The following is a 26,808-nucleotide window of genomic DNA, read 5'->3' as shown; positions in this document are numbered from 1 at the left end:
CAAGACCCACAAAAATTTCTTTTACTAGATAACATAATTTTTTTAATAACTGCTTTAATAAAAGTAAAATTAAGATTTTAAAAATCTTTTTTGTTAAACAATCCTGTCCAATCCAATCATGTCCTTAAGCCACGCGACACTGACGCAATCTATTAAACGTTTTGCGTAAAAAATTATTTTATAAATTTAAAATCACTTCAAACCCTTCAAGTACAAGCTTACATTTGTCTTATAGAGCTTTGACGTATAACGTACAACCCATGTATAGGTTATTGTACGAATGATTACATAGCATCTTTTAGCTAAAAACAACTTTGTACCAATTAAAAATTCAACTGTAAATTTAACTAATCGCGTAGTATTCAACTGATCACGCAATAGAGTTAGGTAATCATTTATCAAATGCATTTATCGAAGACTGATATTTGATAAATGACTACTTAGGTAATCATTTATCAAATGTATTTAAAGCCCAACAAAGCTATCGAGGAAGTCCAACATTGAGCAACAAAAACAATATCAACTATTAAACACCCGTTCTATGAAAATCGATTCCAACAGCTTGGTCTAACAATACTTAAAGAACGCCGTAAAAGAGCAGACTTTATCTAGCAATTTAGATTCACGCATCAACTCGAACTTGTCAGTTTTTTGTCCCGCAAAAAATTTCAAACAATAAAGTTTGAGAGAGCATAACCAATAACTAGAACGCCAGCTTGTACAAAAATGTGAAAAACGACATCACTTTTTTTCAAATGAAGTTGTTGTCCTATGAAATGCACTTTCCCAAGCAGCAGTAAACGCTTCAACAATCAATTCTTTTGAAGATAGCATAAAAAAGTAACTTTTAGAGACACAACTGTCTGCAGCGTCTGTGTTTTTATTTTCGTCAGCATAGAGGGGGCTGGTGTAGCACCTCTTCATCAAACTATAAATAGACTTATTGTATTTGTTTTTAATGGTCAATATATCTATATATCTATATATCTATATATCTATATATCTATCTATATATATATATATATATATATATATATATATATATATATATATATATATATATATATATATATATATATATATATATATATATATATATATATATATATATAGCACTCTTTTACGACTATGAGTTTTGTTTTATTATTATAATACAAAACAGCCTCAAATATCAATATATATATATATATATATATATATATATATATATATATATACATATATATATATATATGAATATATATATATATATATATGTATATATATATATATATATATATATATATATATATATATATATATATATATATATATATAGAAGAAAAAAGTTAGATAAGTGTTTTTTACTAATTTATATATATATATATATATATATATATATATATATATATATATATATATATATATATATATATATGGTTTTGAAAATATCTCTTAAACAGTTTAATCAGATAAAATCTATTAAACTGGTTGTTGATCCAATTAAACTTGCCCAGAGGTGGCGTTGTTCAACGCCACCTCTGGGCAAGTTTAATTGCATCGTTAAGGAAGGAGGTGTGTATTGCTTTTCCGTGGTGCTTTGTGATAAGACCGTATGGACTTTTTGGAGCACCTGAAATAAAAATTGAAATGTGAATCAAATGGTGTTGCAATTGAATTGAACAAATACTTTACAACTATTGAAAAAATTATCCAATAGCATTTTATACATAAAAGATAAACATTTTAATGATGTACAAATTCTAAGTAACTCAAAAATAAATTTTATTGAAATGACTTATTACGAGTTCGATGATGCTTCTAAATCATTAAAACAAATAAAGTCTACAGGATCTAATGGCATTAATTAAAATATTATAATCGACTCATACGATGTTATCAAAATCATTCTTTATAAAGTATTAAGAGCATCTACCATTCAAGGATCTTTTCAAAATCATCTAAAGATAATTCCTGTTTTCGAGACCGTTGATCATACTAATATAAATAACTATTGCCTTATTTCAATTCTTCCATTTATCTCAAAAGTTATCGAGAGAATAAGTTATGACCGAGTTTGCACATATCTTATTGACAATAAATTGCTTTATGAATACCAATTTGAGTTTAAAAGGAATAATTCAACTAAGCATGCTGCCCTCCAACTTACACGCAATATATTAGAATCTTTTAAAAAATTTTAACTTGCATTAGGAGTGTTTATAGGCCTGTACAAGGCTTTTGATAACGTTGATCACAATATTTTATTAAAAAACTTAGTCTTTTATGGTATAAAAGATACAACATTTAATTAATTCAAAAGCTATTTAACAAATCAGGTATTAATAAATATTACCTGCGGTGTTCCGCAAAGATTCATACTTAGACCACTTTTATTTTAAATATGTATCAATGATCTTAATAAATGTTCAAACTTATCAGCCATAATCTTTGCAGATGACACAAAATTGTTTTTATCTCATGAAAATACAAATAAAATTTTTAATAACACGACAAACGAGCTTAAAAAGTTTCAATTGGTTCAAAATAAATAAGTTGTCTCTAAACATTGATAAAACTAAATGGACACTTTTTCATCCAAGCTCAAAAAACAAAGATTGTATACTCTATTAGCTGACCTTTTTATTGAAAATATATTTATTAAAACAAAGAAAGTTGTAAAATATTTTAAACCGCACACTTATCAATAGAAATTAAATAACTTTTTATTTTCCATTTCTTTTTTTCATTTTTTTTATTAGATTAACTAAATAAAAACTACATAAGATTATATAAATATATGTTAAAAAAATAATAATAAAGTTATCGAAAATATTAAATGTAAAGAAAAAAAATTGTGCGGTTTTAAGCAACTTTTAATCGTTTGGCTGCTGGTACTTGTTCTTCATTGTTGTTTTGCTGAGGTTGCTCAGCCTTGTTATGCTCAGGCGTTTGAGTACTTGGCATAAAGAGTCTAGGCTTTGCGTTAAGTTTAGCAACTTTCATGGCTTTCTTTGTTGCTTTTTCTTCATCTTTTTGTTTGAGGAACTCGATCACATTTTCTTCGGTAATGCATTTTCCACCAAGTTTTGACATGTTGCACTGATTCAATTTCTTAACATGCGATTGATTTCTGGCTTGAAAAAACTGTTCCAACTCTATCTCGGTACTGTTTTCGCAACGCTCAACACATGCTTGATACTTATCAAAACTTGAAGCTGGTGTAGTTGAGAAAGATGGTAATCGGTGTGTAGTTCGAGTAGGTACTGCGGCGGCTGTTGAAGATGATGAAGCTGTGTCTAAGCAGATGGTGTAGGCGCTGCGAAGGCTGCTAAAGTTGATGAAGGTGGATTAAATATTTGTGTGATTGCTAACACCTTATGATTTATATTGTTTTTATTAATTGGAAATAAGCCAGTGTACTGGGAACCAACGATTGCGTGCAGGCGTGTAAAACATTTACCACTCTCGTACAGCAGTTTAAGCAACGTTGGAAAAATTTGTTTATCTAAATTCTTTTTGAGTCTTTGTAATAATTTTTAAGAATTTCTTTCTATGCTTGTTTGCCATGACAATAGACACCTCTATCTAATGGTTGTAGAATATGTGAAGAATGCTCTGGTAAACAAATCAAGATTATGTTGTGTTTTTTGCTTACCGCTTCCAAAGTTATGTGATTTGTATGCCCATCTAATACTTAAATATGAATACCACCAATTTGTTCAGTTTCGGCTATAAATACTTCTTTCAGCCATTCAATGAACATATCGTGCTCCATCCAACCTGATTTTGAAATTGAATATTTGGTGCCAACTGGACCACCTCTTGCCCAGTCAGAAGGAAAGTTTCTTTTGGCTTTGTATATCACAAATGGTGATGAAAAATGCCCATCAGCGTTGCAGCTGTGATATACACATTTTTCACAATTCCAAATATGTGAGCCAGAAGTTATACCAGTCTATTGATATTGCTTGGCGACGCATTTAAAATAACGATCAATTATATCTGGAATACAAGAAATGGCTCTTTTAAATGCCAAGTTATCCGCTTTTCTTGTTAAAATTTTTTATGACCATCTCTTCATAAAGGTATTAAACCAGTCTTTGCCAAGCTTGCCATTTTTGAATAAGTGCAATTGATCTTCGCGTTTAAGATAGCCACATACAAATTCTACGATTTCATTTGGGGTAAACCATAACCCCAGCCACCAAGTAATTGGAGCGCATGCACCATAAATCTTTCTGTTTCATTTGAGAGTACCATTGTTGTACCTGAGCCATGAAAGCCTTTGTTGTTGTAACTTTTGCGATCTTTGAGCGTTAAGACTGGAACGCCTTTTTCAATGCAGCTTTTCTCAATGATGTTTTACTTTTTTTCATATCAGTTAATGTGGCTAGTATATCACCTTTCTTGTATGCTTTTGTTTTTTTAGTTGACATGTTAAAGTGAGTGAGTTAAATTGAATTGAGTGAGTGATGATTATATTGAGAAATAATATAATAATTATTTTTAATGAGTAAGAGATGATTATATTAACAAATAACATTATAGTTCATTTTAAATTAAACCGGAAGTAACATTAGTGTTAATTAGATAAAGATAGGCGCTTGATCACTCGCGAAAAACTAAACTAAGTAATTAATCGAGTGTGCGATTTTATCAGGAATGATAAGGAATGATAAGGAATGATGATAAGGAATGATAATATAAGGTATAATGATAAGGAATAATGGTAGGGTATAATGATAAGGAATAATGGTAGGGTATAATGATAAGGAATAATGATAAGGAATGATAAGGGAAGACAAGTAACAGGAAAAAGAGTTTTTTTTTAATTTTCTGATTTTTAATCCAACTTTTTGTTCTAGCTGCATAAAAATTATACTATCAGAATTAAAATTAAATTTCCAACAAGATAGTGCTAAAATTATTTTTATATCTGTTTCGGTTCAAGCGCTATTTTGTTCGCAACGATACAAAATATATAAAAAAATTTGACTCCCCATTAAAATTGTATAAAAAAAGAAAAAAATGGAGTTGAATCGGCATGTAGTTTTATCAATTCGAATAGAGGAGACGGTTCTATATTTGAATCTATTTTTATTTTTTTCATAGCCATACCGTAAAAACCCCTAATTCCGGATGTAACCTAATTCCGGATGGTTTTAGTAAAAAATTTCATAACTCCCTTAACATAATGAATTTATGAATAATTTTTTTTAATTAATAAACGTTTTTAACAGACAAATCGAAAAATATTAAAAAAAAAATTATATAAACTAATGCAATAATGAAAGATTTCAATTTGAAATCTCTCATAACTAATAAAACAAAAAAAAGGAAAAAAATAACTTCGACTTGCAACAAAAAAATTAACAAGTAAAAACACTATTTTGTGCAGAATTTTATGCTGATTATTTTAGCCCAAAAAAAATTAAATTACCTTTTGAAATAATTGAAAAAATCGAAAAACAAATTTGCTACCAGCCAAAAAAAAAAGACACCTATTTCCGGATAGAGGTAATTATTATTTTATGTACCTAAAAAAAATAATTAACAAATTAGCCAGCAGAAATAAACAAATACACTTTTGAGTCTCGGATACAGTTAATTACACTTGTCTATTTTATTTTTTATCACTTTCATGCACAAAATATAATATATTATGTTCATGAAAGTAATAAAAAATAAAATAGCCACCAGGGAAAAAATAATTGACACTAATCCAGACACAGCTATTTTTTTTAGCATCCATAAAGTTAACGCATTTGTGTTAATTGTATTCTGTATTAAAGAATATGGATAATTTTAAACAAAAAGAAGAGCGAGAGAGTCGAATCCAGCTAGCTATTCAAGCTGTTACTGAAAAAAAATGTCATACGCACAAGCTGCTAAGTGTTATAATGTGGCAAAATCTACACTTTTTGAAAAAACAAAAGGATCATCTAATAATCGAGGAGCGCCAAGAAAGATGAGCAACATCACTGAAGCTATTATTGTTGATTTATTAAAATTTATGAGTGATATAGGCTTCGGCTTGAATAGAAAAGGCGTGTTTATTGTTGTTGAAAACTATTTAAAAAAATCAAACCAATGTAGTCTATTCAAAGAAGGCAAACCGACTAGAAAATGGTACTCCGGTTTCATGAATAAATATCGTAAAGTAATTTGCCCAAGAAAAGTAAGCGGTATGCAAACTATTAGAGCTGTGGCCTCACAACCAGCTATAATTGACAATTGGTTTGAGCAATTAGCAGTAGCATATAATGAACATAATTTAGGCGATAAGCCGTTTCAAATATTTAACTGTGATGAGTCTGGTTTGCAATTTGTTCAAGGCAAAGTCAAAATTATTTGTAGAAAAGGAACAAAAAACCCTAAAAAGCTTGCACCATCGAATGAAAAACAAATGACAACAATCTTGACTTGTTGTGACGCATTCGGTAATTATTTACCTCATCAAATAATTTATAAAGGCAAACATGTTATGAAAGACTGGTGCAAAGGCGGTGCCCAGAATGTTTATTATAACAGTAGTAGTTCAGGCTGGACGGAATCCGAACATTTTTTGTCGTGGTTTAAAACAGTTTTTTTGCCTCACGCAAACAAACTTTCAGGATTTAAAGTTCTAATACTTGATGGCCATGCTTCACATATGAGCTTAGAGTTGAAAAAAAAAGTTTTAGAAAGTTCTATTTTACTTTGGCGTTTGCCGGCTCATACCAGCCATTTTTTACAGCCACTAGATGTTGGCGTTTTTAAAACAGTAAAAGGGTAAAGAGTAAAAACAGTAAAGAGAATTGTCGAAAGTTATTTGACTAAAAATCACTTTCAAAGCCTGACTAATCGACATTTTCCGGCCATGTTTAAGGATCTCATCCAAAATGGTGGGTTTAAACCTGAAAATGCACGGAGTGGTTTCAAAAATACTGTTATATTTCCACTCGATCGTTTGCAAATTTCTTCTAAAAAAACTTCCATTGGTGCTGTGTTTCAAGCTGTCGAAAACAACAATATTGAAAATTTATTTGATTCTTCAACAGTATCTAGTCCATTAGTTATGGGAAATGCTACCAATGCACCTAACACACCGTCAAGAATGTCAAATCGTGAATTTTTGCTTAAAAGTGGGCAAAGATATAAACAAATCAGTGTTAAATATGCTTCGAGATCAATTGACACCAACTCTAAATAAAAGAGTTCAAAAAAGTGAGAGAATAAAGCGACCAGCTAATTATAATATGACTTCGGCGGATGCCATAGCTTACGATGAAGCTGAACAAGCATCAAAAAAACAAAAATTAGATGAACAAGCTGCAAAGAAATTTACTAGAAAACATAAAAAGATTTCCACTGCTACTCAAAAAGCGAAAAATGCACAGAAAAGAGAAGAAAAAAAAAAGTTGAGACAAAGTCAGTCGTCTAAAATACCAGGTAAAAAAGGTATAAAGACAAAGAATCAATTAGAAGACCCTCATTTTCCTCAAGCTTCAAATAAAATTTTAGTATCTTATGATCTTCTATGTTATTCTTGCGAAATTAATTGGACAAATAACTTAGATAACCAATGGCTTGCGTGTGAGCAATGTTCAAATTGGTCATGCATTGAATGTGTCTTTGATTATCGTCCAACCATGGAATTTATTTGTAACGAATGTGTATAAAATAACATATATTCTTTTTTTATTAAACGATTTCTTTTTTTAATGGATTAAAATAATTATTTTAATGTTAATATTATTTGTGTATGTGTTTTTCTGTATTTTATACGTATCCGGAATTAGGGACATAAACACCTAATTCCGGATAAAAACAATATTTTTTAAAAATAAAATAAAAGATAGATTTATATTGCAAAAAAAATATTTTTTATATCGTTTGATTTGTCTTGTTATGAAGTTTATTTATTTAAAAAAATTATTTCAAAACTCTTTATATGAATATTTAAGTCCTAAACCATCCGGAATTAGGGGTTTTTACGGTATCGGTATTTTACGATATATATATATATATATATATATATATATATATATATATATATATATATATATATATATATATATATATATATATATATATATTTATATATATATATAAACTGACAGTAAAATTAAATAGATAAGTTTATAGTATAATATAAAGCTTGTTTATTAAGTGAGGGACTTTCCCATTTAATGTGGAGGGCTTCTTTTATCTTTAATTTGTGTTTGCTTGGGACATTATCCAAAATCTCAAAAGAATCACAGTTAGCCAAATTTTTGCAATTAAGAGATAAATTTAAGTGTTTAAATATATGAGATTGTTTATCACTTTTAAGGTGCTCATTTATTCTAGTTGCCAAGTGTCTGGAGGTTTCTCCAATATAACTGGCATTACAGCCAGCGCAAGAAAATTTATAGACAACATGAGATTTAAGCACTTTAGGAAGTGACTCTTTTAAGCAAAAACAATCTTGTATTTTATTAGTTGTGAAAATTAATTTTATTAGAACATCCTTGTAATATTTATGAGCAATTTTTGAAATTTTCCTTTTAGTGTAATTAGAGTACATTCCAATGTATAGAAGCTTAAAGTATCTTATATTTAAGCTATTAACAATGTTAGACACAGATGGGTTCATTTTCTTATCAATATAGGATTTAATTTCATAGTCAATAATTTTTTGTGGAAATTTATTATTTTGTAAAACTAATGATAGATTCTTAATATCTTTATCAAAACCAAACCAAGAATTATTAATTTTAAATGTAGGGGAGATGGGGGCGCATTGATCGCCGTAGCAGTGTTTTGAAAATTGCGCAGAACCTGAAAGAGATGTAAAAACTTATTAACTACGAAACACATGTAGAACTATCTGGCTTTTGGAATATATAAATATTTTGATTTAAAAAAATGATAAACATGAATAATTTTAACTTCTAAACAACCCTCTCAAAAGATCAATGTACCCCAAACTATGGGGTACTATGATCTCCGACTTGGGGCACATTGATCTTATATGCGTAATATTATCTAAACGTTTAACACTTCTATAACTAAATCTTGTAAATAATTTAGTCAAAGGGTAATATTGTATAACATATAATACATCTAAATTTTTTAATTATTTTTTAAATATAACAGTTAAACCCACTAGTCTAATTTTTAATTAAAAAATGTATAAATCACAGCAGCTATAAGATACCCGCTTTATATACGTTTAAAACTTTACAACAACTTGAAATTTATAAGAACTGAAATATAAAGACTGAAATAAGAATACAACTTTTAAGTTTACAAAACTTGTTAAAAGTACAATATTTTGATTAAGAATATTTCATCATTTGTGAAAGTCAAGTTGTGAAGCAGCTTTTGGTTTACATTGTTTTTTATTCCTAAGCAAGTAATTCTTAGTTTCTTTCTTATCTTTTGTGGAGACTTTTTGTTGATTTTTGGTTTGCTTCAAAATTTTCTTTTCTTTTGACAAACGAATTTCATTTCTGACAGGAGTATCAGTCAAGATCCTTGTTTTTAACTGCCTACTTTTAACATTTTTTTTTCTGGCAGATGCTTTTGGGTAAGGTTTTAAAACCTCAGGTGAGATTATAGAAGCAACACTTGTTGACACTTTGTTTAAAATACTTGTTTCAATATTTACTATAGTTATTTCAGACTCTATGTGATTAACATGTGCTGGTATCATTTCAGATTCCATGTTGTTGACAGGAGTGATAGTAACTGTATCTGGAGCAGCTCTATCTGTAACTGATGATGGTAAATATTCGTCATCTTTGAAAATTTCAGAATTGAATGGCTCAATGCCAGCTACTCTAAATCCTGTCTGTATATTAGATGGTGAGAAAGCTTTTGTATACGGTTCTCGAACTATTGAAACAATATCATAAATGGTCATTGGTCTTGGATTTGAAACCATCCAATTATCACATGCAGAATTGTAAAACCTTTTCAATGGTCCAAAAACAGTTCTATCTAATGGCTGCAATTTATGGCTGCAATGGGGAGGAAAACTTATCATTGTAATTCCGTGTTGAATTGCAAGCTCCAAGCCTTTAACAGAAATATGACTTTCATGACTGTCGAGAAGTAACAAAACTGGAGATTCCTGAGAACAGTTTGAATATTTAACAAAATGTTTAATCCATTCTATGAAAATTTCTGAGTTCATCCAACCAGAAGGATTTGCAAATCCCACACATCCAGGAGGTCCTTCCTTAATCATGTAATCATGAAACTTTACCCTAGGAAAAATAAATAATGGAGGAATGGAATTTCTAATAGCATTAGAGGCACAACATGCAGTTACCAATGTTCCTCGTTCTGCAGATGTGATTCTTCCAACTTGTTTGCTTCCTCTACCAGCTAAAACCTTTACCGGCTTTTGAACGGTTGTTAAACCAGTTTCATCAACATTATATATACAGTTAGGATTATATTTATATCGATTTCTTACCGTTTTAAGATTTTGAAAAAACTCTCTTACAGTGTGTTTGTTAAAAGCTGTTGATCGAGCGAAGCTCGTTGCTTCAGGTGTTCGTGGAGACAACTCTGGTTGTCTTTTCATAAAACCTTGCAACCAATCAATGCCTGCAATTTTATTTTTGATCCATGATGATGGGCATATCTTATTGTTTTTTAAAGCAAATTCATATGCCAATAATCGCGTTGACCTAGTTGAAAGGCCATAGTTCATTTTTGATGCAATTAGTAAATAACTTGATAAACTTTTTTCATCTTCTGCTGTAAAAACTTGTCTATTGTTGTAGTTAGGCTTGAAAGCTTCATTTGGATTAAGCCTCTTTTTACGACAATATCTTTTTAAAGTCATTCTATCTATGTTAAACTGACGTGCTACAACATTCAGTTGTGTTCCTTCTAAAACTTTATTAACAGCTACTTTCATTGTTTCACTTGGTATAGCAACTTTATTTGTTTTTTTAATTCTATTTCTAACCATTTTAAGATTTGTAAAAAAATATATCAATAAAAACATATGTTTTTAATAAATGCTAATATTTAACATAATAATATTATGTTAAATATTTTTTAATTATTATGTTAAATATTATTCTTTTGATATTATAAAATAATAGTATTATTATTACTAGCTTATAACCAGAGGCGTAGAAAGAATTTTTTGGTGTTAAAGATAGGTAACTTCCAGACATGGAGCAAACTCCAAACATTTGCATGTTTATACTTATGTCAAATAATGAGGGTTTGCAAAAAATTGCGATTATTGGAGGCTGGGAACAAAAAAGCCGAAAAAATTTCGCCCCCCCTGCCCCAAACGTGAGAGCAACAAGTTGATGAAGTATTTTTTGTACTATTCTTAACTAGACTTATATTCATCGATAAATTTTAAGTTTCATAGTATTATCTATTAGCGTTTAAAAATTATTATCATATAAAATTTGCAACCCCCTCATATTGAGGGGGGTTTAAACTTTATATGGTCATAATTTTTGAACGCTAAAATATTTCAAAATGAAATCTAAAATTTATCGATGAATATAAGTCTAGTTAAGAATAGTACAAAAAATACTTCATCAACTTGTTGCTCTCACGTTTGGGGCGGGGGCGAAAATTTTGGGGCTTTTTTGTTCCCAGCTTCCAATCATCGCAATTTTTTGCAAACCCTCATTATTTGACATAAGTATAAACATATAAATGTTTGGAGTTTGCTCCATGTCTGGAAGTTACCTATCTCAAACACCAAAAAATTCTTTCTTCGCCTCTGCTTATAACATAAGTAGATTTAAAAAATGAAATGCTAAAAGCTATTGTTTGTTTATATATAGTTTCTTTTTAAATTATAAATACAATTCCATTCGTTTAACTGTATTGCTTATAAACAAAAACATGGGGCACTTCGTCTTCTATGGGGCACTTTGATCCTCCGATCAATGGGCCCCGCATAGTCAAAGATCAATGTACCCCAATAGGTATAGGTAACATATTGATAGCAATATCTACTGTATAAATTGCAGCCAAATAAAAATTATATATTATATTATACACCTAACACTTACAAATTTAAAATAAAATTGTTGTTAACCCATACAGACTTCTAAATAAAAATATATTTGAATTATAGTACGATTTAAAAAAATCACTTTTTATGACGAAAAACAATATTTTCTTTATTTTTTTTGACGCTGATAACCTTATGAAAAAATATTACGAATAATCAATTAGGGAAGCATAATGGTTAATTAAATTGCAACCTCACTTCTAGTAAGGCAAAAATGAACGAGTAAAAGCCAAAAGATCATACTGCCCCGGCGATCAATGCGCCCCCATCTCCCCTACGATAAATCAAACACCGAACAAGTCCAAATTTGTAGGAAGAGGGAATAAAACTAAAATTTTTTTGTAAAAGACCTGTATACGTTTTTTTGTGATAAACTGAAGTCAAAAACGAATTGGATTTTTTAATAAGTACATCTAAAAAAGCAAGCTGGTTATCTTGTTCTTTTTCCATAGTAAATTTCAAACATCTCTCTCATTTATTGTCTCCATATATACCTTTTCCATTTAATGTGGAGGTTTAACCAAGAATTATTAATTTTAAATGTACAATTAATCAAAAACCTGGTTATCTTGTTTTTTTCCATGGTAAATTTCAGATTTTTATGTTGTTTATTGAGGTGTTTGAAAAATTCTTGAGCTTCGTATTCAGAATTAAAAATAGCAATTATGTCATCCACATACCGTTTATAAAAAAATGGTGCTGTAAAAGAGCAGTTATTGACCCATGTTTGTTCATGATATCCGACGAAAATATTAGCTAAGATGGGCGCTAAAGGAGAACCCATAGCAACACCATCTGATTCACATTTTTCACACGATCATTTGATCGTAATATTTTCCGCCAAATAGAAAATGTGAACCGGATGTGAAAATCTGAAGTAATTTTTTAAAGTGAACTTTTGTAAAACTTTTTGAGTTAGTTTTATCTTTAAAAAATAAATTAGTTGCAATGTTGATGGTTTCTTTAAGAGGAATATTCGTGAACAAACTTTCAACATCATATGAAACAATAAATTTATTAGTTACATTAATTTGTTTTAGTTCTTCAACAAAAGAAAATGAGTCTAAAGTGCAAAATTGTTTAGGTATATATGGAGACAATAAATGAGAGAGATGTTTGAAATTTACTATGGAAAAAGAACAAGATAACCAGCTTGCTTTTTTAGATGTACTTATTAAAAAATCCAATTCGTTTTCGACTTCAGTTTATCACAAAAAAACGTATACAGGTCTTTTACAAAATTTTTTTAGTTTTATTTCCTCTTCAAATTTGGACTTATTCGGTTTTTGATTAATTGTACATTTAAAATTAATAATTCTTGGTTAAACCTCCACATTAAATGGAAAAGCCCCTCACTTAATGAACAAGCTTTACATTATACTATAAACTTATCTATGTAATTTTACTGTCAGTTTATATATATATATATATATATATATATATATATATATATATATATATATATATATATATATATTTTGACAGTTGGTTATTTTAATTACTTATTTACCGAGTTATTTTGTAATAAATATATTGGTTTATTATGCATAATTTTTTGTCCGCTAATATTTCTCTGTAAAGACTTCTATTTTTTAATATATATTTCAGAGTTTTTTATTATTGTAAAAAAATCTTTTGAAAATGTAAATAAACTTTACGAAACATGTCAAGAATAAAAAACGTCGTGTTATTTAAAAAAAAAAAATCTAATAAGAGCAAAAAAAAACCATTTTGTAACATAAAGGAATTTATTATATGATAATTGTAATTAAATTGACTAATGAAATAACAATGACAAAACTAACCTTTTTAAAATGCACTCTCTGAAGAAGCTCATAATAAATATAAAAATTGTAGTTAAAAGGTCATACCACAATATTAAAAAACATATATATATATCGTCCGTTAAATATAGATAAATAGTCCATAGACTTCGATTTCAACAAAGATTTAGATAACATGACCATAGATTTTGACAAAAAAAAATTTAGGAATTTATTTTATGATTGCTAAAATCGTAGTGACACGAGGCATAATATTCGTTTTAAAAGACTATTGTTCTTAGTCTTCAAGGTTATTCCACTTTTTAACAAACGCGTTTCTCTCTTTTAAAACCAGCGAATCAGATTTTTTTTGCTAAATATAGTTTGTTTTAGGTGCCCAAAGAAGACCGAATGTTCTTATCACAAAACCGAAAAAATGAATTTTTGCATAGCAGGTATTTTTAATTTCGTAAAAATTGATTACCTAAAGTCTGACCGGAAGTCAACAGTTACTTTATTAAATGTTTTCAATTTACTTTTTATCTGTGTAGATATAAATATTTTGACGATCATTTAAGGCATGTTTTGAAAATTTGGCATAAAGTTATGCCGCTGTAAAAAAGAATACCTCAACTAATTTGTCTTACTTATCATAAAATTTTGATATACGCTGCAAAAAACAATATCTTAAAATGATCCTATTTTTCATAAGTTAGAAAAAATTTCTTACTTGCATCAATTAAAAAAGTGTAGTAAATTTTGCTCAAATAAATATAAAAAATAAAATAATAATAACAAAAATATAACAAAATAAACATTCATTTTAAGTAATCCGAAAAATGAGTGAATTTTTTTCACAAGGATGTAATAAATAGTACTGACTTCAATTTTTATGGGCTACTTCGGAAATAAACGTTAAAAGTGTCGCTTAGTTATTACCTGATATCCAATCTCGTGTATTATTTTAAAATGCATTTAGTTTAAAAAAGGAACGCTTATTATAACATTTAAGACTATTTAAAACTAAATAAACTTAAAAAACTTCCTAACATTACGATAAATCATGATAAATGCTAACATACACTATGAAAGCCATGAAAGTATTGAGTAAACTATGAGAAAATTCCTGAATTTCACTCTAACGTCAGACATTCTTATATTAAAAATTTAGGAGTCAACCTCTTTTGGTAAACATTTTAAGATTTATAAACATATACACACTATAAATCTTCTAAACCAAATTATTTTCCTTGATGACTTGATGCAAAATTTCCATACCATGTAAAGTGCGCAACTGCTCCAAATATCTATATTGTTAAATACAAACATTTACTACAAAAGTAATATATATATATATATATATATATATATATATATATATATATATATATATATATATATATATATATATATATATATATATATATATATATATATATATATATATGATAAGTTATCTTATACACAGGTATAAGATAACTTATCATATAAGGTATATAAGTAAATTCAATTAAATGAATTGATACTATAATTTGTAAGTAAATTCTCTTTAACACTTAATTGTTTGAAAGAAAGCTAAATTACTGTCATATGAATGAAAGCAACTTAACTAAGTTATGTAGTGTCAGAGTAGTGGTAATTTAGAAATAATAGTAATTTAGAATAATTAGTAATTTAGAAAATAGTAGAAACTTTTATTTTATTGGACATTTTCATTGAACTTTTATTTTTATTCTGAGATATTTAACATAAACAACTTTTTGAAGAAAAGTTTTAAATTTTAATATAAAACTATACCTAAACTGGATATACATTCATTAATTTAGCATTAAATATGGAAATTTTTTTTTTTGAGTACGATAATAATTATAATATAATAATTAATGACACAACAATAATTGATAACAGTTGATGATAATATTATTGAATGTTGTAACTAAGATGTCTAACTACAATTTATTAAAAATGTACACATTTATATATTATTTATATTACTTGTTTATTTAGATATTGTATTACATGTATATTACTCTCTCTCTCTCTCTCTCTCTCTCTCTCTCTCTCTTTCTCTCTCTCTCTCTCTATATATATATATATATATATATATATATAAAGAGAGAGTCATAAATAATGTATATAGTTATATAAACATACATGTAAGACAATATCTGAATAAACAAGTAATATAAATTATATATATATATATATATATATATATATATATATATATATATATATATATATATATATATATATATATATATATATATATATATATATATATATAAACCATATAAAACCATTCAACATAACTGAATATAATTTATGATAAATTATATGATTTTTATATTAATTATTTGAAATATTTTTTAATAATTAACTGTTTCCATATTATAAATACTGTTTAAAACTGATAAATTAACTTTGATTGATTGCTTGAGAATGACTTTAATAAAAATTAACAATAACAATAAAAATTTAAACCTTTGATCCGCTATTGCGTATTTGCCAATAGCTAAAGCACAATTATGGCGCGCATTTTTCGGAAACGTATCATTTGTTGCACCAATTAAAAGATCCTTTATGATAGTAGTATGAATCAATGAACTCACAATATTTTCTATATAAAAAAGATTTTGAACTTTAATAAACTTAAATACAAATGCAAGTAGAAAAACTAGTTAAATACTAATAAACAACCATTATTAAAACATAATATAAAGTATAATAAAGTTACAAAAATAATATAAATAGAAACAAATATTAAAAAATAAACTCATACTATTTTTGCTGCAATGAGATAAACAAAGTGCAGTATTCCCAACAACTGTACAATCATCAAGTAGAAGAAATCGAAGAAGAATTTTTAAAACTAAACAAAAATATCAAATTACTAAGAGAGGTTAAAAGCCTCAAACAAGATCTGATTTTAGGATACAAAAGTGCCTTTTTTTACTATATTTCAATAAACTAATGAAATTAATGATGGCCACAATAATGACCTTTAACATTATTTTATTTATATTCATACATATATACAAACATATGCATATCTATATACCTTTCTATATAAACATTTATTTAATTTTAAACATAATAAGCATACTTTATGTATCAATTTAAAATAAGTTAAAAATAAGAAGATAGGAAAACTAAAAAAGGACTTTATTAAATTGATAAACCAAATGTGCCCAAACCAAATGCCTCCATCAATGTATGTACACTCTTCTGTGTCTATGGCTATAAAAAATAATTTGTTGAATCTTTCAAAAGTTTATAAGAAAATTAAAACATTTTAAATTCATTGACAATTTAAACTTAACAATTGTTGAATTGAGTTTATACTCTCCTCACAAATACTAGGGCACCACCACAGTCGTAAAAATAAACATTTCCTTGTTAAAACACAACCTTGTTAAAGCAAGAAACATCACCACAGCTGTAGCAAGAAACATCACCACAATCAGAACAATAAAAAACACACAAAAAAAACAAACAAGTTTCTTAAACTTTCTTAGATTTCAAAGATAGATACTATGATTTTTGGATTGAGGTTTTAATCTTCATAGATACTCTGCATCATCATAATCATCATGATCATCATCATAATCTCAAGCACATAATTAGCATAATAACAAAAATACATTCTTTTTACCACACTTATTTTTAAAATTAATCATAGTAAAAAAAAAAAAAAAAAAAAAAAAAATAAATACTGAATAAACACAGTGCAGTGGAGCTTCAAGACCTTCATACTTCAAGACCATGGTAGACATCCCAAACACTTTTTTTTGATAATGAACAGGGACCATTTCCTGATTCCAAAAACGTATTAAACAAAATCATCCATTGGGGGCTTTTTGAGAAATTAGGCATTTTAGATTTTTGAGAGGTTTTGAGAGGAAAAAATTGTTTGGGATGTCTACCATGGTCTCGAAGTATGCTAAAAAATTTGAAATATTTTATATTGATTAAATTTTGATTAATATATATACTTAATGTATGTACTGTTAACTTTAAACATTTTTGATCTAATAAATTTAATTTTTTGCAACTCCTTTAATTATTATTGCTTATTATTTAATTATTATTGCTTGTCAATTTAATTTATTGACACATTTCTAAAACCTAACATACCTCCTAACTAAACCAAAAATACCAAATTGACTCTAAAAATATGTTTTAGATATAAAATAGGTTAAACATTTTTTCGGAAATAAAAAGAAATGGTTCATTTTAAGGATTCATCATGTTTCATGTGTATAAGACAATTTGACAGTGAATACGACCTCGGATAGTATTGTTGAAGAAAAACAAACCTTCTTGATTTTAAAAGACGGCCATTTTGACACAAAAAACGTCAAAATCAGACTTCATGTGATTTTTTTTATCACGCAACCTCTCAAAAATATAAAATACCTAATTTCTCAAAAAGCCCCCCAATGGATGATTTTGTTTAATACGTTTTTGGAATCGGGAAATGGTCCCTGTTCATTATCAAAAAAAAAATTGTTTGGGATGTCTACCATGGTCTTGAAGTATGCTCCACTGCACTGTGTAAATATTCACTCATTTAGAAATTCTTCTATTTGAATAATATTTTCGTTATTCTATACTTTATATTGTTTTTTTTTAATTTATTTTTATAATGTTATTTTATTTTATAATTTATTTTATCTTAAACAAGTAGTCACAAAATCGCAAATAATTTACAAATTTATATTTATCAAATCAAATTTATTATTATATTTATCAAATTTATCATTATATTTCAAATTTATTATTATTTATTATTATTTATTATAAATCAAATTTATTATTATATTTATCAAATCAAATTTATTATTAAGTTGTTACATTAAGGATATTTATAAATAGCAGTAATTACTAATCTGAAGTAAATACCTGTCAAATTTAATAATAATATGTTATTATTATTATTGTTATTATTAAAATGATAATGAGTATAAAATTAGTTGAGCATAATGAAGATTAAAATAATAAAAAAAAGTTAAACTAGAATAACGCAACCAAAAAGAGAACAAATAGAAACTCAGAGTTAAGATTTTAAATAATAAGTTGTAGAAAGACATAGGATAAACAATATATACTTTTTTAATGCAGTTAAACAGATCATTTTCATTTTTTTTTTTTGGTGGTAATTAAGGTGCTCCTTAATAAGTCTTCACGGTCTTATCACAGAGCATCGCGGAAGAGCATTCAACTAAGAGGTTCATGCCTCCTTCCTTACCATTGTTTTTATTGGGATAGAGCCAGCATCTAATTTCAAACATTTTGGTTCTGAGACAGAACTCTAACCACTGCACCATGGTTGCACTAAATCTTGAACTAACTTTTGAATTTTAAAAATTCAATAAAAAGATTTTATTTGGGAAGGTATGGGAATTGAGATTAGATTATGGCATTTGAGTTCTATATTTGTTATGCTTTAATAATTTATCGAATCATAGTTGCATTACAATACATAGATAATTTGAAATTGCTAGCAGATCGTAGATTATGATAAAAACACTCTCTATAAGGTAAATGTTCATCAAACAAATATTTTAGAACTTAATAAAAAAAAAATTTAAAAACTTCCTAGGAAAAAACCTTAATGAATTGGTGCTTACTAAATGGAGCAAAATCAAATTCACATAGAAGCATCTAGGGTAGGATATTCAAACTCCTTTAGTAAGCAATATTAGATAAAACTATTCAACATACCGAATCATTATTTCATTATGGTCTAAACATAATGATTTCTCTAAAACTATTATCTTATTCTTCTTCTTCATCATCAGAATCCACCTAGCATTGTACTTCTTACAACTACCTTAAATCTGATTGGGAATCTTTCTGTAATTTTCTTTGTAATGGTTGACAAATGGGTTTTTTATGTAACTTCTTGGATTCAAGCTGACATGGAATTTTTTATTCCCTATCGACAATTTCAAGCCTCGCTCTTCTCTAAGGTTTTCCTCTCATTGTGCTGCTGCAATTTCCAATTGTAACCATTACTTCCATATCTATCACCAAAACAATTCTCCAGAAAACAGACGTCTGTTTACTATTGCAAGAAACCATTGTAAAAAGGTTTTGTTTAATGCCAAAGCCTGCTGTTCTCAGGTCACAAAATGTCATATTTTATCTCAAAAATTAGACTCCAGAGACTTCTGGAGAATCTTTGACTGTCTATAATAGAGTCAAAACTGTTAATCCACCTCTCTTTTTAATTTAAATACTTTTTTTAACTTACATTAATGGTCTTCTGGAAATTCACACATCTAAGGTGGCATTGTTTGCTGATGATACTACCATTGATTCTTGTCTTGATAAGACGCCAACACGCTTTGATTGCTTGGAGGAGGCATTTGAGCTTAAAAAGGATTTCTGCTACAGCATGGGGCTCTCAATGGCTGGTGAACTTTAACTCAGATAAAACTCAATTTTTTCAGCTAATTATTATTGCAATAATCTAGATCTTACAATATTTATGAACGATAATGTACTTGATGAGTCATCTACCCTTCATCTTCTAGGATAAACTCTTACTTTCCGATCTTTCTTGGAAAGCATATATCAAATCCATTGCAAAATTAGCATCTGCTAAGGTTGCATATCTTTATCGTGCTTGCCAATTTTATTCTCCAGATTCTATTCTTCATCTTTATAAATCTCTCACCAGTCCTCGTATGGAATACTGTTGCTATATCTGGAGCAAACCTTCGAGTGATGCCTTTTCTCTTTTAGTTAAGGTACAAAAATGCAATGCAAAAACATAATTGGACCTGCATTGCAGCCAACCTTCAACCATTGTCACACTGTTAAGGTGCTTCTCTTTTTTTTTTCTATAAATACTAAAATGGTCACTGCTCTAAGGAGCTAGCATCTCTTGTGCCATCTACTAAAACTTATTCTTGTGTTACTCATCATTCAGTTAGGTCTCATTCTTTTACCATGACTGTTTCTAAGTGCTCCAAAAATTATTTTTCATCTAGTTTTTCCCTCTAACATCAGTTCTTTGGAATTTGCTCCTTTCATCTTGTTTTCCTGATTCATATATTTTGCAATCTTTTAAGTTGTTTGTTAATCATTATCTTGCTTTATAAACTTTATCTTTTCTCTTCAGTAACTTTTAACTCTAATAGTGGTTACTTGCAGCCTTATTGGAAGTGAAGATGTTAAAAAAAAAGAAGGTGCTCAGCTAAATTGGATTAAAGCATAGCTAACCAACTAGAAACAGAGTCATCATCAATGGTCATACATTTGACTGGAAGATTGTCACCAGTGAAATCCCTCAGGAAACGGTTCTTAACCCCCTACTTTTAATTTTTTTTACTAATGATCTGCCAGAAAAAATAGTAAACCATTGCAAACTTGTGGCTGTTAGATCAATGATGGAAAAATAATTGAAACCATTGGAGTCTGCCAAAGACAAGGCCTCTCTGAAAACAGATCTAAATAAAGCTGTCAAATGGTCTCAAAATTGGCAAATACCATTCAATGTGGATAGATGTAAGATGATGTACATTGGTTGTCTTGAAGCCAAATTAACTCAAGAATACTTAAGGATTGAAATTTTATTAACTTCAAGCACTTGAAGTTAATAAAATTGAAAGAGATCTTTATGATCTCACATTGATCTGAAAATGGAATAACAAGTAAAAATAACATCATATTGCAATCAAATACTTGGTAAACTCAAAAAAGCCATTTGTAGTCATAATTTAAATCTTGACCATAAGTTATTTTTCCTGACCATATTCAATATGCAAGGAACTTATCTTCAGTAATGTCAAGTGTTCACAAGTGCCAAATAAACTACTATGTAATAATGGTTTCCTAAATATTACCTTTAGGATCATGGTAAAAGTCACAACTTCACAACCTCCATTTTTAAAATATTTTCTCACTAAATCTTTGGCAAAAATTTTTTGTCAAAAGCCATTCCAGATTGCATTCAACACCTCAATATCTTTTTGGTAATATATTTGGAATAAGCAATAAAAGCCTTCTAAAATGTTAATCTTTTTTCCCCCTAACAAACCTTTATATAGCAAACATAAGTAATAACATGTGTTGGTTGAAAGCAAAAGTGATTTTATAAATTTTGCAATACTAAATATATAGATACAAACATAATACATATAACTCTAGGCATCATGATTATGCCTGACTTGAAATGACATAATAATTCAACCTATAAAACCAATAAATCCAACTGTGTTCTAAGCATGTTGTGTTGTACATTCAGCCACATGTACATGACCCCACAATAACTTAAATTCTATACACAACATGGTAGCAAAAAGTTGTGGAGTCTGTTAAACACATTTTTTCAAACAATTTATTTGGGTAAAGTAAAGAGAAATGGGTCAAAAATTAGAGTAGTCCAGAAAAGTAGCCATTTTGGATATTATAGGAGTCATTTTGGAAACTTCTAGAAAAATACAATTTTTGAAAGAATTATTCATTATAGAGGTATGAAGATGATGTACAAAATAGTTAAAAAGAAAATAAATGCATACACAACTGCAGACCAGTACTGCACTAATATTAGCTTAATTTTTGAAAAGGTATCTTTCATTAAGATTTTTAGAAAAACAAAAAAATTAATATTTTTTAACTAAACATAAAAAAAGTTTTTACTAATTTATTGATTAGATTTATTTTTTTCTGATATTATGTATAAAATGATGATTACTTTTGAAATTTTTATGCAATTAAAATTTTTTTTGTTGGCATTTAGGATCCTATTAAATTCAATCAAGCAAATAATCGAGAGTTGCTTATGAAAACTAATAAAAAGTTTTAAGAATAGGGGCAGTTCTTTTTTTTAAAGTAGAGGGCTTTTGATTCACCCTAATATATATATATATATATATATATACATATATATATATATATATATATATATATATATATATATATATATATATATATATATATATATATATATATATACATATATATATATATATATATATATATATATATATATATATATATATATATATATATATATATATATATATACACACCTATAGTAAAGGCATTAAATATACAATTTGTGGTCAAAAACAGCTCATGGCTTGTCTATGCTTTTTAAACTGACAAATTTAAGGTTAGATTATAACAAAACACATTAATTTAATTGAGGAAAGTAATTAAATTTAATGTTTTTTTAAAAAACTACAAGAATGCAAATTAAAAGACTAGAATGTTTTTAAAAACATTCAGAATGTTTTTATTTTATTTTTTAAAAATGAAAACATTCTAAATACTTTTTACTGTAACATACGAGGAGTGTTGCTACATTGACTATCTTAGAGTGGACTTAAAAGGAAGTGCTGCATACATACATACATACATACATATATATATATATATATATATGTATATATATATGTATATATATATATATACATACATATATATATATATATATATATATATATATATATATATATATACATACATATATATATATATACATACATACATACATACATACATACATATATATATATATATATATATATATATACATATATATATACATACATATATATATACATATATATATACATACATATATGTATATATATATGTATATATATATATACATATATATACATACATATATACATACATATATATATATATATATATATATATATATATATATATATATATATATATATATATATATATATATATATATATATATATATATATACTATATATATATATATATATATATATATATATATATATATATATATATATTTACACACATGGGTTAAAGTAGAATAGGAAATCAAGTGGAATAGTCTTAAAACGCTCAAATTGTTTGAACAAAGGGAAGCAGAATACCCCATTCGGGTGCGGAATCAGTCCTACAAATTTTTGCTGTAAGCGTATTTTTGTTAAGTGCTGTATATCGAGGTCTCGCATGATGACCAATACTATTTCTGTCCAAAATTATTTGCTTATGTCAAATGTTTAAATTAAATGGTTATATTAGGGAAAAACTTCAAAATGAGCTGATTTCTGGTGTCCAAACAGAAACGTAATAACATAAACAAGAAATAGTTCTGTTTATGAAACTGTTTTAGTAAATATACAACTTATTAAGTTTTAGTAAATTTACAACTTAGTTTAAAACTTAGTTTAAAAAAGTAAAAAATTTTTTTTATCAACTTGATGTTCTCGCATTTGGGGCAGAGGGGTTTCAAATTTAAGGGCTTTTTTTGTTCCCATGTTTTATTCATCACAATTTTTTGAAAAGCATCTTTATTTGATATAAGTATAAACATTCAAAAGTTTGAAGTTTTCTCCATGTCTGGTTAGCTAGCTCATACAAAAATTAGCTATATCAAACACAAAAAAATGCTAATTTTAAAAATTAAAATCTTAAAGATTTGTTTTATTTTATTACGAGTTCTTAGAGATCATTCATAAATTATGCCAATTGAAATTTAATTGTAAGAAAAAATAAAAAGAGTCATAAATATTAGCAAAAGTTTAAATAGCTGTTTAACTTCAATAAAAATAAGGGCGCAAAGTGAAAATGATTTACTACTTTAATGAGATAAACTTAAAAATGAGGTGGAACGGTTGCAAAAAATATTGAGTGACGTGGAATGATTTTTTTGTTTGTTGGCTAAGGAGGAACAGCATTCCAAAGTAAACGGATGAGACTTAATTGAACCATGAGTAACACGAGAATGAATTTTAGTAGATGGCACAAGAGACGCTAGCTTTTTAGATATATATATATATATATATATATATATATATATATATATATATATATATATATATATATATATATATATATATAGATATATATATAGATATATATATACATATATATATATGCACACACACACACACACCTTTATATATAATTTTCTTGTACTTGTTAAGATGCTCCAAGAAGTCCTTATTGTCTTAAGGACTAATAATATTCTTATATATATATATATATATATATATATATATATATATATATATATATATATATATATATATAAGAATTTATATATATATAAGAATTCATATATATATAAGAATTTATATATATATAAGAATTTATATATATATAAGAATTTATATATATATATATATATATATATATATATATATATATATATATATATATATATATATATATATATATATATATATATATATATAAATAAATAAATTATGTTAGTGTATTCTACAAACAGAGTGCTCAATGTTCTAAAAGAACAGAGCAATAATAAGTAAAATATATAAAAATAATAAGTAAAATATAGTAAAAACACTTATCTAATTTTTGATTTCTTCTACACTGTGTTTCACCATCAGTAGGTTCATCAGGAGGAATGCCTCGATGAGACATTTTTCCTGATATATGTCTCGATGAGACATTTTTCCTGATGAACCTACTGATGGTGAAACACAGTGTAGAAGAAACCAAAAATTAGATAAGCGTTTTTACTAATTTATTATTGCTCTGTTCTTGTAGAACATTGAGCACTCTGTTTGTAGAATACACTAACATAATTTATATATATATATATATATATATATATATATATATATATATATATATATATATATATATATATATATATATATAAATAAAAATACACACACACACACAAAAACCTTTTTCAGAGTATATATTCTGTACAACACTGTCATTTTGATTAGTAAGTATGACCAGACATTTAATTAAATGCTTTTGAACATCTGTATATGAACCCTAAAAAAAAAAAAAGCAATGAAATAATCATTATATTAAACAAATTTATAATATTGATAAAAAATTATCTAATGATAATTTTCATGAAAATTAGGTTTAACCAATCATTTACTTTTAACCTTTAATATTCTATTTTAATCATAATTTATAATTATTCAATTCAAATTATTATAACTATTATGGTAGCAGAGTTATTTACAAGAATCTGTGATCAAATCTATGATAAGGCATCACAAAAATTTAAGTTCAAACATTACAAGAATCTGCAATAAAACAATAAAACTTTAATAATTAAATTATTAAAACATTACTGAACTAATTTTTAAACAAAATAAAAAAAAGAACTAAAAAAAAACCTTTATTAATTGAAAAAATATTTTGTATATATTCGTATTGATAATGTTTTCAAGTAACAGGGTGTTTTTGTCAAGCACATGACTTAAAGTTCCACAAATGCGCTATGAAAAATTGCATAAATAAATAACATTTAACATTAAAGTCATAACATTAAAAACAAGAAAGATTTAAAATTTTTAAGTAATAAATTATTAAAAAAAAAAAAATCATAAATAATAAACCTCAACAACTTTCTCTGATTTGCAAACCAAAAGATTTGGTAACATTTCAGAGACTTGAAACACAACATCCTTTTCAAAAAAATACTAGATACTAAAGTTTTTGGTTAATAAAAAACACAAAGTATAACTATAACAAAGTATAACAAAGTGTAACAAAATATAACAAAATACTGCTCATTTTTAACTTTAAATTTAAATATTAGAACTTTTTACCTTTGAGAACGATGCTGAAGAAGCAGAAAGGTTCATTAACATCCCAACACATGCCTCCACAACTCGTAACTCATGAGAATCTTCAGACTTCATATAAACTTTCTAACAAAAATATTGCTACTATATAGTTAAAGCATGGTATAAACTAGCATAGTTTAAAATAGTAAATTAGACAAATTAGTGTATTTAATTATGTTTAGTTTTTAATTATGCTTAAAAAATATTTAGTGTTTTTAATTTTGCGTCAATAAAAGCCAGGATTCTCAAACTCAACTCCAGCTCTCAAAAAAAAAAAAAAAAAAAAAAAAAAAAAATTAGAAAAAAACTATTATCAATAATTTTGAACTTGCAAGTTGGTTAAACTATTTTGTTTTTAATTATTTATCTAATTACCTAATAGGTATAAACATAAGGAATTCTATCCCCAATCTGTTTTAGTTTTAAATAAAGTTGTCATGAACATTAATTTTGATGTTAACTATT

The 26,808-nt window shown here is 26.8% G+C and overlaps 3 protein-coding genes across 3 annotated transcripts in view; 1 reads left to right on the top strand and 2 right to left on the bottom strand.

Annotated features, from left to right (window-relative positions):
• The first annotated feature begins 5,851 nt into the window (after positions 1-5,851).
• On the top strand, positions 5,852-6,757 carry LOC136074436 (uncharacterized). The gene has a single exon (XM_065786753.1). The coding sequence runs from the start codon at positions 5,852-5,854 to the stop codon at positions 6,755-6,757; it is 906 nt and encodes a 301-aa protein (XP_065642825.1).
• A 2,541-nt stretch (positions 6,758-9,298) lies between these two features.
• Positions 9,299-10,933, bottom strand: LOC136074435 (tigger transposable element-derived protein 4-like). Its single transcript, XM_065786752.1, has one exon. The coding sequence runs from the start codon at positions 10,931-10,933 to the stop codon at positions 9,299-9,301; it is 1,635 nt and encodes a 544-aa protein (XP_065642824.1).
• A 4,022-nt stretch (positions 10,934-14,955) lies between these two features.
• Positions 14,956-26,808, bottom strand: part of LOC101236737 (tetratricopeptide repeat protein 12) — a 54,765-nt gene continuing 42,912 nt past the window's right edge. Inside the window, exons 16-22 of the mRNA XM_065788292.1 lie at positions 26,326-26,427; positions 26,113-26,181; positions 25,891-25,992; positions 25,438-25,534; positions 16,556-16,645; positions 16,258-16,393; positions 14,956-15,080 (exon numbers count right to left, since the gene is read on the bottom strand). Coding sequence (XP_065644364.1) covers positions 15,005-15,080; positions 16,258-16,393; positions 16,556-16,645; positions 25,438-25,534; positions 25,891-25,992; positions 26,113-26,181; positions 26,326-26,427 — 672 coding nt within the window. The 3' untranslated portion in view covers positions 14,956-15,004. The remainder of the gene's footprint in view (positions 15,081-16,257; positions 16,394-16,555; positions 16,646-25,437; positions 25,535-25,890; positions 25,993-26,112; positions 26,182-26,325; positions 26,428-26,808) is intronic.

Source organism: Hydra vulgaris, chromosome 01 (assembly GCF_038396675.1).
Source record: "Hydra vulgaris chromosome 01, alternate assembly HydraT2T_AEP".
In the NCBI taxonomy this organism is placed as follows: Eukaryota; Metazoa; Cnidaria; class Hydrozoa; order Anthoathecata; family Hydridae; genus Hydra; species Hydra vulgaris.
The sequence above is the reverse complement of the archived record's forward strand: the minus strand, read 5'-3'. Positions and strand labels throughout refer to the sequence as shown.

Bases quoted from the DNA above. Each gene is read 5' to 3' on its own strand.
- LOC136074436 (XM_065786753.1), top strand. From the start codon at position 5,852: ATGTCATACGCACAAGCTGCTAAGTGTTATAATGTGGCAAAATCTACA.
- LOC136074435 (XM_065786752.1), bottom strand. From the start codon at position 10,933: ATGGTTAGAAATAGAATTAAAAAAACAAATAAAGTTGCTATACCAAGT.